Genomic DNA, 15,288 nt, shown 5'->3' on the forward strand with positions numbered 1-15,288 from the left:
AATGCCATACAGAGAAGAACAAAATGGTGGCCAAGGTCCCTCAGCTGGTCCCAGTGAGAGGCAGGATCCCAACCTAGATTCTCCTGGTTTTCCCATGCCCAGTTTCCATTTGTACAGAAGAGAAGCTCTTCTGATGGCTTCGGTGTTGCCTTTGCATCCCCAGCTGCAAGCTTGGGGCCTGGCACATGGTGAGAGTGTGCTAAGTGCCTGCCCACTTATTGATTCTTACAGACTCTCTTGGGGGTCACAACAAGCACTAGCCACCCTCCTGTGGCCCTAGAACAGCCTCTTGTCCAGGAATCTCAGCCCCTTAGCCTCAAATACCCAGGCTTCACCTCACATATCCCCCTTGCTGAGATTCATGGGTGCAGACCACAGAACGGCTGGATAGTTCCCACTGCCTGAGTCCAGAGCTATGTAGGCATCCCTGCCTGGTCCCCCACCCCCCACCCCCCTCATCCACTCAGCACCCAAGCTCTGTCCTCTCCACCTTCCCTATATGCAACACATGCACACAAATATGTCCATATAAGGAAAGAAGGGGAAGGGAAAGAAGAAAGACAGAGATAGAAGCAGAAGGGGAAAGAGAGAAAGAGAGAGAGGGAGGAAGAGAGAGAAGGGAGAAAAAAAGGAAAAAGAAAGAAGAAGAAGAGAGAGGAAGAAAAGGAGAGAGGAGTGTTTGTTTTAAATTCCAGGAAGTGTTATTTGGAAGTGTCTAGCAGACACCTGTGGACACGTGGGGGCTTTGAGACTACATTACCCATGATTCCAATGGGTCTTAGGCGCAGGGACGTCAAAGGTCCCCACGCAGGGGGCAGTTTATATTCAGAGCTGGTCAGTTCTGGCTTTTCAAGACACTATTTTCTTGTTTTAGTTCATGTGCCTCTGTTCTTTTTAAGCTCTTTCCCCAATTTTCTTCAGACTCTCTAAATTGTTTTTTGAATTGTGTTTTGAGTTCTTCCAAAGCCTGTGTCCAATACGCAGGAGTTCCTGAGTTTTTCTTGGTATTCCTTGGTCCTCCTCTGTTCCATTTGTTCTTTGTTCATTACCTGGATAGAAGCTGTTGATGGCAATTTCTTTTTTCTTTTTCTGTTGTTTACTCATATTTTTTCCTTCTTCCCCCCTCCTCCCATTGGCTGTATTCTTGTTCCTCTGTTTATTTGCTGAATCTGTGAGTTTGGGCTTTTCCTGTCCTGAAGGGGCTTCTTCTCTGCTCTGCTAATTAAGTGGGTTAGGCTGATGGAGCTGACCTGATGTATTAATGAGCCCTGAGGCCAGATCTTCCCTAGCTGCCAGCACAAGCTGAAGGTGAAGGTATAGAGGCTCAAGGAAGTTACCCATGTCCTCTTCTCTTCCTTTCTGCCAACTGCCAGGCCAGAGGCCTGAGCTTCCTGTGGTGGTACCAAGGAGTTCTGTTATGGTTGCAGCCTTCACCCTGGGATCCCAATTAGCCAGATTCTTATGGTGGTTCTCAGTGAAGTAGGTAGGGGAGGGGTATTGGAGATTGAGCTTTTCTGCCCTCTGAAGGCTTCTTATTTACACTATTGATAGACTGGATTAAGCCAGTTGGGCTGATCTGCAGAGCTGGATGTACCCTGAGGCCGAAACTTCCAGAGGCAGAAGCCCAAGATGGAGGGGTGGTGGCCGAAGGCTGCGCCCAGGCTGCTCTCCTCTCTGCCCCTCTGCTCTAGCTGCCTCCCTGCCAGCTGTGGTCAGAGCCCTGAGCCCAGAGTAGTTGTGGTAGCAAGGCACTCCCTCCAGGCTAGAGCCCTCGCCCCAAGGTCCCAGCACTTCCAGTCTCAGCACAGTAGGTGGGGGAAGGATCCTGGTACCTTCCTTCTTTCTTTTCCTCAAATCGAGAATTCAACCTTCTCTGCGTACCTTTTAAGTTGAATCGAGCAGGAGGGTTCCCCAGCTCTGTTCTGTTATTGTATTTGGTTTTCTGTCCCCCTCTAAGTGTTTTGTTTTTGACTGACGTGGAAGGGTTTTCACAGAGGACTCGACTTTTGTTGCTTCTCAGCCACCATTTTGACTCCTCCCCTCAGGCTGCAGGTTCTAGCACCTCCTTGAGAGTCTGGAATTAGGTCTTTACTTTTCTAATATCAATAATTTCCGTTGCCTTTACATGGAAGCTCTTCCTGGGCATGAGTACAGAAGGCAGGGCCAGAACTCAGGAAGAACATTAGGCCATGGAATGTCCAGGTTAGGAGGGGGCCTGAGAATAGGAAAGGACAGAGCTGGGAGGGAACTCAGAGATCTCCTACTCTAATCCCCTCATGTTTCAGAGAAGATGTTGGAGGAACAAGTGCCACCAGAAGCAGAACCTCCTAAATTAAAAGAATTTTAAGGTCAGCACCTACAGCCCAAGGACCAGCCAAGCTCAGGACAGGAGTCTCACTCCCAAGCACTGGCCACCAGGATGTATTTTTCAGCTCCAATGACCTATGGAAGTATTCTGAACGATGATGGAGGGAACGGTGGCCAGTGCTCTCCTTTGGTGCCATGGGGACGTTCAGAGCATGAAGGTCATGTCACATCTTGGCTTTCCTTCCTCATCACCCTGGATAGAGAGGCCTCTCAGACCTGAGATTGGCCAAGAGGACCTCCAGCATCCTTTGGAATTTTGGAACATTGTGAAAGGCCACCAGTTATTAGAGAAATACAAGAAGGGAGTTGTCAAAAGTAATTTTTTCTAGCATTAAATTCCACTTGCTTTTCCCTCAAGTTAAATTACATCCTTCCTCCATCCAATTACTTCTATCATGTCTCCTGCCCCCTCGCTTCCTGCCCCACTGGAAGGGAAAGCATTCATTCCAACCTCTCCTTGGGCCTATTCCAAGTTCAGAACCAGCTCAAGCCCCCAGAGCTCAGCTTCCCCAATGGGCGGTAATACAAAACTCTCGAAGACAGAGGCACTTTCATCGGGCATGGCCGATTAGAATTACACCAATGGGACCTGAGAACTTCAAAGCCAAAGGCTGAGGGAGGATGGAGACATTGTTCTCTGTGGCGGAGTTCTCCCAGGGAGGAGAGGCATTTCATAAACTTGGGGAGCTGACAGGGGTTCTCTTCAAATAGCCTTTTCATGGGCTCCACTCAGCCCTCCACTCCACTAGTGCTTCTCGTGATGATGGAGATGCACTTTCCCTGTCAACATTATTCTAAGCAGAGCCTTGGTAAAGAAAGCAACAAGGTGACTCGGCCTGGGGACCTGCCCCCCTCAGCTGGGCTTCCAATGAGCTCTTCTGGGGGGTGGCTGCCCAGTGCCCCATGGGGAGCTCTGACCTGAGCATTAGAGGCCAGCTCAGCCATTCACCAGCTGCCTTGGGCAAGTGTGAGCCTCAGTTTCCCCTTCAGAAGAGGAAACGTGCTCTCTTCGGCAGCATATACTAAAATGGGGATGATACAGAGAAGATGAGATTAGCATGGCCTTCCGAAGTACAAGGATGACCTGCAAATTCATGAAGCTGTCCATAAAAAAAAATTTGGAAAAAAAAGGGCAAACAAACTCAGCAGAAAGAGGGATGGACCTAAAGGGAGTCACGAGACCTGAGTGTGAGTCTCGGCTCTGACAGGAATGGGTTGATTAACCCTGAGCAAATTATTTGCCTGTCTTAAAAAGCCACTTCCTAGGGATCGTTGCAGGGAAAGCACATTGTAAAGCTGATTACTCTCTATAAAGGGGAATTATTGCCACCATGCTCATTTCTGTGAGCTCCTGAAGGTGTACCAGCCCCCAATTCTCCTTTTGGCATATTCTAAACTAACATGAAAGGGAGCAGGGGAGGCTGTCAGGAATCCTGCCCTTGCAAGCCAGAAGCCCTGGGATGCTCCAGCTCCATTTGCAGGCTCTAAGGCCCACTGGTTAATCAACAATTCACTCCACACACATTTGTTGACTGGCTATCACAAGCCTCTAACTGCTGGAGATTCAAGCACAAAAATGAGGCTGTTCCTGCCCTGGGGGAGCATCTGTTCTTTCTTAGGGAGAAGAAACACCATAAGTAAGTGCAAAACATTCACAAAGTACCACGTACTTTCTGGAGAGCAGGACTGAGAGCCTCAATTTCCCCATCTCTACAACCTTGCTCTGAATACACCATTCTGATAAATGTACTCTGGGAACCCTGAGCCATGATCAAGGAGACTCCAAGTCTCTGGACATTCAGGCTAGATCTTTGTTAGCCAGGGTACTGAGGTCACTGAGATGCAGGACTTTCTCCAACTTGGTATTAGATATTAATTTCATAAGTTTAGGGATATCCAGACCAAGGATGGGAAGGTCAGTAGAATTGGACTGTTAAACAAGGACTCTGCAACATTCTCTCCAAACTAGAATAAGATATAATTGTGAAATATTTAACAAAATAAATAAAAATACAACCGAACATAGATAATGTTAATATGTGGTTTTCTAAATCAATAGGCAGCCCCTAGGGAGCTTCATGCACAGGTTAGTGGCCCCCAGTTTCTATCTGAGTTTGCCACTATTGATCAGATACAGTAGAATCATGAAATCCTGAAAGGCAAATAGATGGCATCAGCTCCAACTCATGATCATCCCCAAGCAAGTATCATCCAAATCCAGCCTAAAGACCTCCAGGGATGAGGGACTCACCAGGTAATCCATCCATTCTACTGGCAAATCCACCCAATTCATGAAATCATGTTGAGCTGCTTCCTGAATTGGTCATACTTGGTTAGGGGTAGAATCCAACAATTGGGTCTGGCTTAACAAGTCATGGTATATGAATGTGAAGGGATGCCATGGTGCTAAAAATGATGAAGGGGATGGTTTCAGAGAAACCTGGGAAGCTGTGTATGAACTGATGCAGAGTGAAGTGAGCAGGACCAAGAGAACGATGTTTCCAATGCCAACAACACAGGGAAGACAAACAGTTTTGAAAGGCTTAGGAACTCTGATGGACGCAGCGACGCACCACATGGGACCACTGAGGTCCCATGAAGAAACATGCCTCCCACCTCCAGATGGCAAGCTGATGGATGCACTCAGAGGGCAGATCGAGGCAGAATTTTTTTTGGACTCGGTCAAAGTGGAAATTAATTTTGTTGGTTATTCATGTTTGTAACAGGTTTTGTTCTTGTATTCTCAGTGAGGGAGGGGGCAAGAAAGGGAGAATGGAGAGAATTCAGAACTGAAAATTAAATAAAAAAGAAAGAAAACACTTAACTCAGCAAGTTATTGTTCAATAAACCCAAAGACCCCAGCTTTTGGGCCAAGAACTCACTATTTGACAAAAACTGCTGGGAAAATTGGAAAACAGTATGGGAAAAACCAGGTCTAGATCAATATCTCACACCCTATACCAAGATAAATTCAAAATGGGTAAATGACTTAAATATAATGAATGAAATCATGAATAAATTAGGTGAACATAGAATAGTATACCTGTCAGATCTGTGGGAAAGGAAGGCATTGAAGACCAAGCAAGAGATAGAGAACATTATAAAATGTAAAATGAATGATTTTGACTACATCAAATTAAAAAGGTTTTGTACAAACAAACCCAATGTAACCAAAATTAGAAGGAAAGCAACAAACTAGGGGAAAAAATCTTTATAACACAACTCTCTGACAAAGGTTTAATTTCCCAAATAAATAAGGAACTAAGTCAAATTTACAAAAAATCAAGTCATTCCCCAATTGACAAATGGTCAAGGGATATGAATAGGCAATTCTCAGATGAAGAAATCAAAACTATCAATAATCACATGAAAAAGTTTTCTAAATCCCTCCCAATTAGAGAAATGCAAATAAAAACAACTCTGAGGTATCACCTTATACCTAGCAGATTGGCTGATATGGCAGCAAAGGAAAAGGATAAAAGTTGGAAGGGATGTGGCAAAATTGGGACACTAATACACTGCTGGTGGCGTTGTGAATTAATCCAACCATTCTGGAGGGCAATTTGGAACTATGCCCAAAGGGCGCTAAAAGACTGTTTGCCCTTTGATCCAGACATACCACTACTGGGTTTGTATCCTAAAGAGATAATAAGGAAAAATACTTGTACAAAAATATTTATAGCCATGCTTTTTGAGGTGGCAAAAAATTTGGAAAATGAGGGGATATCCATCAATTGGGGAATGGCTCAATAAGTTGTGGTATCTGATGGCGATGGAATACTATTGTGCTGAAAGGAATAATAAACTGGAGGAATTCCATGTGAACTGAAACAACCTCCAGGAAGTGATACAGAGTGAAAGGAGCAGAACCAGGAGAACATTGTACACAGAGACAGATACACTGTGGCACAATCAAACATAATAGACTTCTCTACTAGCTTCAATGCAAAGATCCAGGACAACTCTGAGGGACTTATGAGAAAGAACCTTATCTACATCCAGAGAAAGAACTGTGGGAGTGGAAATGTAGAAGAAAAACATGATTGATCACATGGTTCAATGGGGATATGATTGGAGTATTGGAATTAAAAGATCACTCTATTGCAAATACAAATAATATATAAATAGGTTTTGAACAATGATACATGTGGATACCCAGTGGAATTGCTTGTCAGCTCCAGGATGGGGGAGGGAAGAGGGGTTGGAAAAATCATTCATCATGTAACCATGGAAAAATATTTTTTAAAGTTCATTTATTTAATTAATTAATTTAGAGTATTTTTCCATGGTTACATGAATCATGTTCTTTCCCTCCCCTCCTCCCACCCCCATCCCTTAGCCATCAGTCTCTGTGTACAATGTTCTCCTGGTTTTGCTCCTTTCGCTCTGCATCAATTCCTGGAGGTCATTCCAGTTCACATGGAATTCCTCCAGTTCATTATTCCTTTGAGCACAATAGTGTTCCATCACCAACAGATACCACAATTTATTCAGCCATTCCCCAATCGAAGGGCAGCCCCTTATTTTCCAAATTTTTGCCACCATACAGATTGCAGTTATAAATATTTTTGTACAGGTCTTTTTCCTTAGTATCTCTTTGGAGTATAGCATGTGGGGAAAAAAATCCAATTAATTAATTAATTAATTGGAAAAAAAGAAAGAAAGAAAGAAACCACTTGGCTGGGCTGAGATCTTGGGAGGAACACAGGAAGGAAGAAAAGCAGTGGGGAAATGCATCTTTGTACGCTATGGTCTTAATCTTGTTAACCAGTATTATTGCTTCACCAAATTGCTCTTCTCTCTCCTTCCTCCTCTTCTGATTTAAAGTGGAAAAGAGGTTCAGGATTAGCACTGGCAGGGGACTGGGGGGAGAAGACTGAAGGTTTGAGGACAGCTCTTCCAATCCCATTGTTCCCCACTCCAGCCCAGCTGTTTCCGATCACTTGTTGAGACATCCACCAGCTCAGGTATTCTTGAGCTAAGCTTGCCTCACCACTGATCCCCTTCTGGGCTCCCCCAATTCCTGGTCGCACTCTCTCTTCCTGCCTGCTAAATGCCAACTAAGACTTTAAATCCACATCCTATACCAGGTAAATTCCTGTTATGTGCTGGGTAAAACATCACGGCCTGGATAACAACAATCTAACTCCTCTAACGTGTTTATGCTAAACACATCAAACAAGGAGTGGAGATCTCCCAAAGTTATCTCCGGAATGCACCAAACACCAGCCTAATCCACCCTGGACGCCTAGAAAGGGCAGATTATCAGCTGGTGAAATGGTCAGAAATGTGTTTCCCAACCGGCCAAGGGGAGGCGGTGGGGCGGGAGATGAGCTCTGGGGTCCTCTGGAGATGAGGAGCTGCAGTTCTGACACCACCTGGATTCCTGGCTGCCTGCGTGACCTTGGGTGGATCCCTGCCTCTCAGAACCCCAAATACCCGTGCTAAGAAGAGGGAGCTGATGGCTGGCCCACCTGGGCATGTTAGGGAGGAAGGCGGATGATCTGTCTGGAGCCCTGTCTTTGCTGCTTATGCCCTGTGCCTCAGTCTACCCTCTGAGGGCATCCCCCCCGCTCGCTATCTGGAGGCGGGAGGCACGTTTCTTCATGGGACCTCACGGCATCCATGGGAGTTCCTAAGCCTTTCAGGGCTGTTTGTCTTCCCTGTTTTCTGGTCCTGCTCCCTTCACTCTACATCTGTTCATATCCATCTTTCCAGGACTTTCCCCGGGGGCGAGTCACTTCCCTGGGTACCCGTTACTCACCCAGAGAGGGCCCGGGTTGGCCTCCAGGGTCCCTTCCAGTGTAAACCGTCCATATCCTTAGGTTCCTCCCAATTCTATCTCTAACACTCCGGTAAACAGTCAGAAGCAAAGCAGTTTTCATTCCTTTTTGATTTTTACCTTTAAGTCTTCATGTAAGGAAAACCTTCCAGTCATTATGGGGGACCAGTAATGGAAGGGGCAGGCGACCCGTAGGGGAACACTCCCAGGAAGGAGCCCAGCTTCATCTAAAGCACAGCTCGGGTGCCTCCTCCTCCAGGAAGCCTTCCCTGGTTCTCTCCCTCCCCCTTGAAATGACTTTGTATATCCTTATCTGTGAACTTGCAGTTTTCTCCAGTGGAGAATGAAACCCTGGAGGGCTGGGATCCCTCAGCTCTCGGCTTTGTATTTCCAGCGCTTAGCCTAGGCGGGCACAGACAAAGATCTCCTAAGCGGCCATTTATGCCTCCTGCCCACGAGGGAGGACCTTGGGCAGAGGAAGAGACAGAGGGTCAGAGTGGGGAGCAACTTTCCCAACGCCCCATCGAGAGGAGTAGCGCCGGCAGGACTGACGATGAAGAAATGCAGGGACGCGGAGCAGGGACCTGGCCCTGGCCCTGGCCCTGGCCCTGGAGCTGGCCCTGGAGCTGGCCCTGGCCCTGGCCCTGGAGCTGGCCCTGGAGCTGGCCCTGGCCCTGGCCCTGGCCCTGGCCCTGGATCTTGGGCTCTCAGAACTTTGGCCTAATGTGCTCGGATACATTTGTGTCTTCTGTGCCTCTACAGAGCTTCTCTGGGGTGTGACCGCATGAATCAGAGCAGACTGCCCGAGGGGACTGGGACATCCCAAGGGGGAGAAGCCCTCCTTTGGAGAAGGGCAGGACTAAGGGCTGTCCGGGCCTCGGAGGTCCCCCAGGCCCCCCATTCCCCCATGGAGGGAGCTGAGAGCCGGAAGGAGGAAGCCATCCCTTCCCCTCGGCCTCCCCCCTCGCGCCCCTCAATCGAGGGCACGTCAGAGCCGGACTTCTAAGGGAGGCTCCTCTCGGCCCTTGGTCTGCGCGGCACCCACCTGTGTAGTCTTCGTGGCAGTGGCACGTGTAGCCGCCCTCCCGGCTCCGGCACAGGCCGTGGCTGCCGCAGGGGCTGGAGTAGCACAGGTCGATCTCGGTCTCGCAGTAGTCGCCGGTGAAGCCGGGCGGGCAGCGGCAGCGGAGGCCGCCCACGGGGTGGATGGGCCGGAACAGCACCGTGGTGGAGCTGATGAAGGGCGCCGAGCTGTCGAACCTGAGCACCGACACGCACTTCATGTAGTTCTCGCAGGGCTCACGCAGGCAGATGTTATCGTCGAAGGGCAGCACGCGCTGGGCCGAGATGAGCCGCAGCAGCGTCCGGTTCAGGTAGATCTGCTCCTGGAGGGCCTCGGACGGGAAGAAGCGGCCGCGCACGCCCCCGGGCAGCAGCGCCGAGAAGGTCACGTTGAGGATGTTGGCGCTGACGTCCGTGTCGTTCTGGATGTTGAACACGAAGATGCCGTCCGTCGAGGTGGACAGGACGGCCGCCAGGCCCTCCACGAAGAGGGACAGCAGCGGGGACAGGAACTTCTCCTGCGACATGTTCTCCAGCCGCACCGTGATGCTGTTGGTCAGCATGTCGTCCGTGATGATGGTCACCCGCAGCGTGCAGAGCGCCGTGACGCTGTGGAGGCCGTCTGGAAGACAAACCAGGGACAGGTGAGAAGGGAAAAGCGGCTCCCGCCCTTCTTGGCCGAGGCGGGGCGGCCTCGGTACTTCCTTCGGGGATTTGGTTAGTTTTGTGGAACCGCTTCTCCCTCTCTTTTAGGCCTCATTATTAAGAAGCAAATGTGAAATAAAAACCAGAAATCAAGAAAGACATTTTTAAGAGAATTTCCCAACGTGTCCCACCGAGTCACAATTCTTAGGAGAAGCGAGGACAGTGCCAGGGCACATAGAGGCTGATGAGGTTTGCAAGTCCGTCCGTCCATCCATCCATCCATGCATCCACCCATTGGAAAGCTCTTATTAAAGCACTAATAAAAATCAGGCCACATTCAGAAACATTCCAAAGAGAAAGGAGAGTCAAGAGGACTTCCTGGCAGCCGGACGGACAGACAGACACAGAACCGGCCTGCGGGGAGCTCTGCGCTTCACTGGGAAAACAGACGAGAGTAGCAGGAGGCGGTGACGGGCGGGCCGGCCTTGTGCTCCCCGAAGCCGCTCTGAGGCCCTCACATTCCCCCACCTCCCGATGGCACCGACACGGCACCCAGCCACGGCCCTGCTCTCGAGTGGCCCACAGAGGGCTCCAGCTTGGGCTCACGGGGGAGCCACGGGAGGATCCCGTGTCTCACACTCACTCGCTGAGGCTTCCTGGGTAAGATCAGTTCGCTTTGGGGTCTCCATTGTGTCTAAGGAGCCCCTTGGGGTCAAAATCAAAATCAAAGAATGGCCCCGTCACGCCTGAACCCCTCCTGCCACAAGCGGGAAGCGTCCCCTGGAGTCCCTCCGCAAGCTGGGGGCAGAGATGAAGCCGGCCTCCTCCCTTCAGACGTCTCTCCTGAACCCGGAAGCTGCCGGGCAACACAGCGTTAAATGGCGTCCGGACTACCAGGGGCTTTCGGGCAGAGAACAGAACTCCCTGTTTAAACCCCACACGAGGCGGCCGCTCGTCCTTCCCTGGCAGAGACGCGCATGCGAGTGCGGGATGAGGGACTGTTTACAAAACGCACGCACGACCCCACCACTCCATGGTCCTGGCTTTACAAATCTGATCCCCCCCAGAGACGGGAGGCCCCAAATCCCAAGTCAGCCATTCCTAACCACGAAGGCCCCTGAAAGGGCTTCGCCAGGCTTGGCCCGCTCTGCTGGGCGTGTGCTCAGGGACTCCTTCCCTTTCTGTCCTTGGATCCGTGGCACAAGCTCAGAGCCTGGCACGGAATACTGGCTGGGCTGCACCCATGGAATCGGCACCCCCTCGGCCCCGTCTTCCCCAGCTGAGGCCCCTTCCCAACCAGAGGACGGCTGTCCTTCCCGAGGGGCAGAGAACGGCTTCCCGGCTCCTCTGGGACTCTCTGGCCTGGGTCCCTCCTGTCACGAGCGGGTGGGCAGGGAGAGGCTCCGGGGTTCCCTCCAGCCCTCCATCCGGGACCCCCAAGGGCTCACTTGTCCCGGGCCCCCGTCGGCACTCTGCTCGCAGCCACGGTGGCATGACGAGCCCTCTGGGCCCCTTAGAGCGGGCCCGGCCCCCGGCTTCTGAGGAAGGCGAAGCGTGCCAGAGCCGTCTGCCGGGGCCGAGACGGGACGAGCCCTGACCGCCGGCCTTGTCCACCCGGGGGACCCGGCTCAGGCCCCGTCCGTCGCGGTTCATCGGCTCTCCCTCCCCGGCCTGGCCAGCAGCCCGGCTTCTCCCGGGGCCCCGAGCAAGCAGGCAGGGAATCGAGGCTGTTGGTACTGGGTGCCTCGTCCTCTTCCTTTGGGCACTGCCAAGGTGGCCCCGGAGGAGGGGCCTAAACAAAGCCTCTCAGCCCTGCTGCTCCGAAGCTCGAAGCTCTTTGAAACAGACTGTCCTCGAGGGGGACGTTAATTAAAAATAATGAGATGGGGGGCAGCGGGGGGCTCAGAGGACTGAGAGCCAGGAGGTCCTGGGTTCAAATCCGGATTCGGACACTTCCTAGTTGTGTGACCCTGGGCAGGTCACTTAAACCCCACTGCCTAGGAATGAATCCACAGTATTGATTCTAAGACAGAAGGCGAGGGTGTAAAAATGGTCCTACTAATCCCACAGAGTGGCCGTCACGATTTGAACCCAAGGCCCGGGCTCTCCTCCTCTTTGTGCTTGCTAAATCATACTCCGTGGAAGTAAGATGGGCAGCGGATCCGGAACCACAGAACCTGGGTTCAAAGTCCACTAGGGCCCAAGTTTGGGCAGCCTCCCTCTCCTCTCTGGTCCTCAGCGGTAGCCAGGAGAGGAAGGGCTTGGCCTCTTCCTCCAGGGTTTAGAGAGGCCTCAGAACCATCCCCAGCTTGGATGGGGAGCTCACCACCTCCTGCACAGCCCACACACATGCTCCCGGTGTGGATCCAAGCAGAAGTCTAATTCCACTTCCATATGAATGCCATCGGAGGCCCCAGCCCAGGCTCTTCTTTCCCAGATGAAAGGGCTCCTCCCCAGGAGTTCACCTCCAGGCCCCTCACTCTCAGGGCCAGGCCTTAGGCTGGCTCCAGGATGTCCCTCAGGAAAGGCGGGGCAGCCTAGAAGGGGTTCAGAACACAGCTATCCCCGTTTTACGGAGGAGTAAACTGAGGCCCGAAGAGGGAAGGGTCTCAGTCGGGGCCCAGAGACAGTCAATCATCAAAGATGAGAGGGAGCGATCCGGCCAGAGCTTCTGCTCCACCAGAACAACTCCAAAGTGGTCCGGATCTAAGTGACACACAGGAAACGCCTCCCTCCCTCCGGGCTTCCCTCCCTCCGGGCCTCCCTTCCCTCCCGGCCTCCCTCTCTCCGGGCCTCCCTCCCTCCGGGCCTCCCTCCGGACCTCCCTCCCTCCAAGCCTCCCTCCCTCCGGGCCTCCCTCCCTCCGGGCCTCCCTTCCCTCCCGGCCTCCCTCTCTCCCGGCCTCCCTCTCTCCGGGCCTCCCTCCCTCCCGGCCTCCCTCTCTCCCGGCCTCCCTCTCTCCTGGCCTCTGTCCCCATAGCTGCAGAGTGACGAGCCCCGAAGCTCCTCCGAGGCCTGATTCTAGGACCCTGGAGGCCAGGGGAGGGCCGGGCCTGGAGGCTCCACCCCAGCCTGTGTCGCGGCACAGACCCCCGCGGAGACCCATGAATGCATGCGTGTTCCAGACACGGGCTGCAGAAGTTCTGTCCCGGCACACCCAGAGAAACGCCGGAGCCTATTCCCGCCGAGGCCGGAACAGCAGGCACGACGTACGGAGGAAGGAAGGCCGATGCTGGGTGGGCCCAGGAGCTTGGGGGGGCCCCGCTCCCCACGGCCAGGACCTCCTGGGGAGGCCCCCCCCCCAGCGGGGACCACCAGAGAGGCTGCAGCCTCTGAGCAACTCCCGCAGAGAGCCATGGCGGCCGTGGAGCCCTTCCAGGCTTCCCGCAGAGCCCAGACGGCAGACTTTCAGGGAGGGGCTGGGGGGGATGAGGAGGCGCCCCCCAGGCTGCCCCGAGCATCCTAGGCCAGCGGCCATCCGGCCTGGGAGGCCTTCTGGGGAGGGGAAGCTCACTCCCACCGAGCTCTGCAGAAGGGACCAGAGATTCAGGGCCCAGAAGGCGCTGCCGGTGAGACCCCCGGCCCCAAGGCCGGCTCTACCCACTAGGCCACCCGCCGCGCGTGGGGGGACAACGCGAATGAGGCCACCCTGGAAAACTTCTGTGGAAAACGTTACTGCAATAAAATAAAGATCTCTAAAAAGAAGAGCATCGCCGCGGCGCCCCTTTTATCCTACCAGAGCCTCGGCAGGCACAGGCGGCCCTGGGAGGGAGGCGGGTGCTAGTCACCCCTTTCCTAGGTGGGGAAGAAGAGGCCCAGGAGGAGCCCCAGGAGGAGCCCCAGGAGGAGCCCCGGGCCTCCCCAGAACCAGGCGGAACCCCCCAGAGTTGGGCCAGGACGGGAGGGGCTCCCCAGACGCCCAGAGGACAACCATGGGCCGAGGCCACACACAGAAGCAAAGCGAAAACATTCCATCCTGCGCTTCTAAAATGAAGAACAGAGCCTGGGGGGGGGGGGGGGGGAGCCCCGAAACCAAACTGAAGGGAGGGAGGAGGGGCACATGCCATGCAGAGGATGAAGGAGAGGGACAGACACACAGACAGTGCAAGGCAGGGAAGAGGAAGGGCCCGAAAACCCCACAACAAATGGCTGTGAAAGGTCAGAGCTGGGAGGAGCCTAGATCGGGGGTGTCAGCCTAGAACGGGGGTGTCAGCCTAGAACGGGGGTGTCAGGCCTGGGAAGAACATCAGAGTGAGGAACGGTGGCCTCTATTCGGCACCCACTAGGCGTCAGACACTGTGCCAAGTGCTGGTCACAGAGCACGAAGCCCTTTCCCAAGGTGGCCCCCCTGGAACAGAGGGGTTTGGGGGAGGCTTGGAAGAGAGGCCAGAGGCAGCTGGGGAGGGAAGGGTTAAGGGGAGGCGGCTCCCGGCGTCCCACCCGGCTGCCTGGGGGCTCTTGGCTCCAGAGTGAGTTTTCACTTGTTATTGCTGCCCTTTGAAATGCTGATTAGTTCTGACTAAGCGGGGACAGACACTAAAAGGCTCTAATCCGGGGCCTGGAAAGGCTGGGCTGGGAAGGAAGGGAGGGGTCGGGGAGGGGGGCCGGCCGCTCCCCCAAACTCCCTTCCCCCAGCAGGAGCCCCTCCATCCTTCCAGCCGCAGGTGTGTGCCTTCTGCCCCTCCTCCCTCTCCCCAAGGGGCAGCTCCTTCTTCCTCCTCCCCTGGCTGGGCAGCCAGCCTGGCATGGAGGTGCGGGCAAACGCTGGCATTCAGAGCCCTCCCCGGCACATCCGTGTCTGGTCTGTGGCAGGCCCCGGGAGGCGAGAGCCCACGTTCCCATGGCTGCGCCCCCTCCAGGCTTGGGGATCCCTCCCTGCTTTTCCTTGTCTCCTCCGCTCACAGGGTGTCTGGGTAGAACAGAGGCCTCTGGGGGCTGGAGCTGTTGGTGGCCCCCCTCCCCGCCAGCTCGGTCCTGAGCAGATGCTCTAAGCATGGGGGAGACTCGCTGGGTCCTACCAAGTGCCTGCCTCGAATGTGAGAAATTGTCTAATTTTAGGAGAAAAATCTAATTTTAAACAATTAGAAATAAAGACACGTTTGCAAGAGGGAGGGATGGGCCCTCATCTGTGAGCGTGGCTGCCTGTGGTGCCCGGATGCCTAAGGAGGAGGCTCCCTTCCTGGCTGGGAGCCCTGGGCCTCTCAGGGCCTCTCGGGGCTTCTCTGGGCCTCTTGGGGCTTCTCCGGGCCTCTTGGGGCCTCTCGGGGCTTCTCTGGGCCTCTTGGAGCTTCTCAGGGCTTCTCCAGGCCTCTCGGGGAGCCATGGGCCTCTTGGGGCCTCTCGGGGCCTCTCGGGGAGCCCTGGGCCTCTCATGGCCTCTTGGGGCTTCTCAGGGCTTCTCCGGGCCTCTCGGGGAGCCCTGGGCCTCTCCG

The 15,288-nt window shown here is 53.6% G+C and overlaps 1 protein-coding gene and 1 non-coding gene across 2 annotated transcripts in view; one reads left to right on the top strand and one right to left on the bottom strand.

Moving 5' to 3' along the window:
- The window catches only part of CELSR1 (cadherin EGF LAG seven-pass G-type receptor 1), an 89,499-nt gene extending 77,990 nt beyond the window's left edge, over positions 1-11,509 (bottom strand). Inside the window, exons 1-3 of the mRNA XM_044679281.1 lie at positions 11,305-11,509; positions 10,693-10,818; positions 9,195-9,833 (exon numbers count right to left, since the gene is read on the bottom strand). Of these exons, the coding sequence (XP_044535216.1) occupies positions 9,195-9,833; positions 10,693-10,818; positions 11,305-11,509 (970 nt within the window). The remainder of the gene's footprint in view (positions 1-9,194; positions 9,834-10,692; positions 10,819-11,304) is intronic.
- On the top strand, positions 3,370-3,481 carry LOC123250795. Its single transcript, XR_006506432.1, has one exon. It is a non-coding gene; the product is annotated as a U6 spliceosomal RNA (small nuclear RNA).
- Positions 11,510-15,288: the final 3,779 nt, after the last annotated feature.

The sequence above is a fragment of the Gracilinanus agilis genome, chromosome 5, assembly GCF_016433145.1.
Source record: "Gracilinanus agilis isolate LMUSP501 chromosome 5, AgileGrace, whole genome shotgun sequence".
NCBI lineage: Eukaryota > Metazoa > Chordata > Mammalia > Didelphimorphia > Didelphidae > Gracilinanus > Gracilinanus agilis.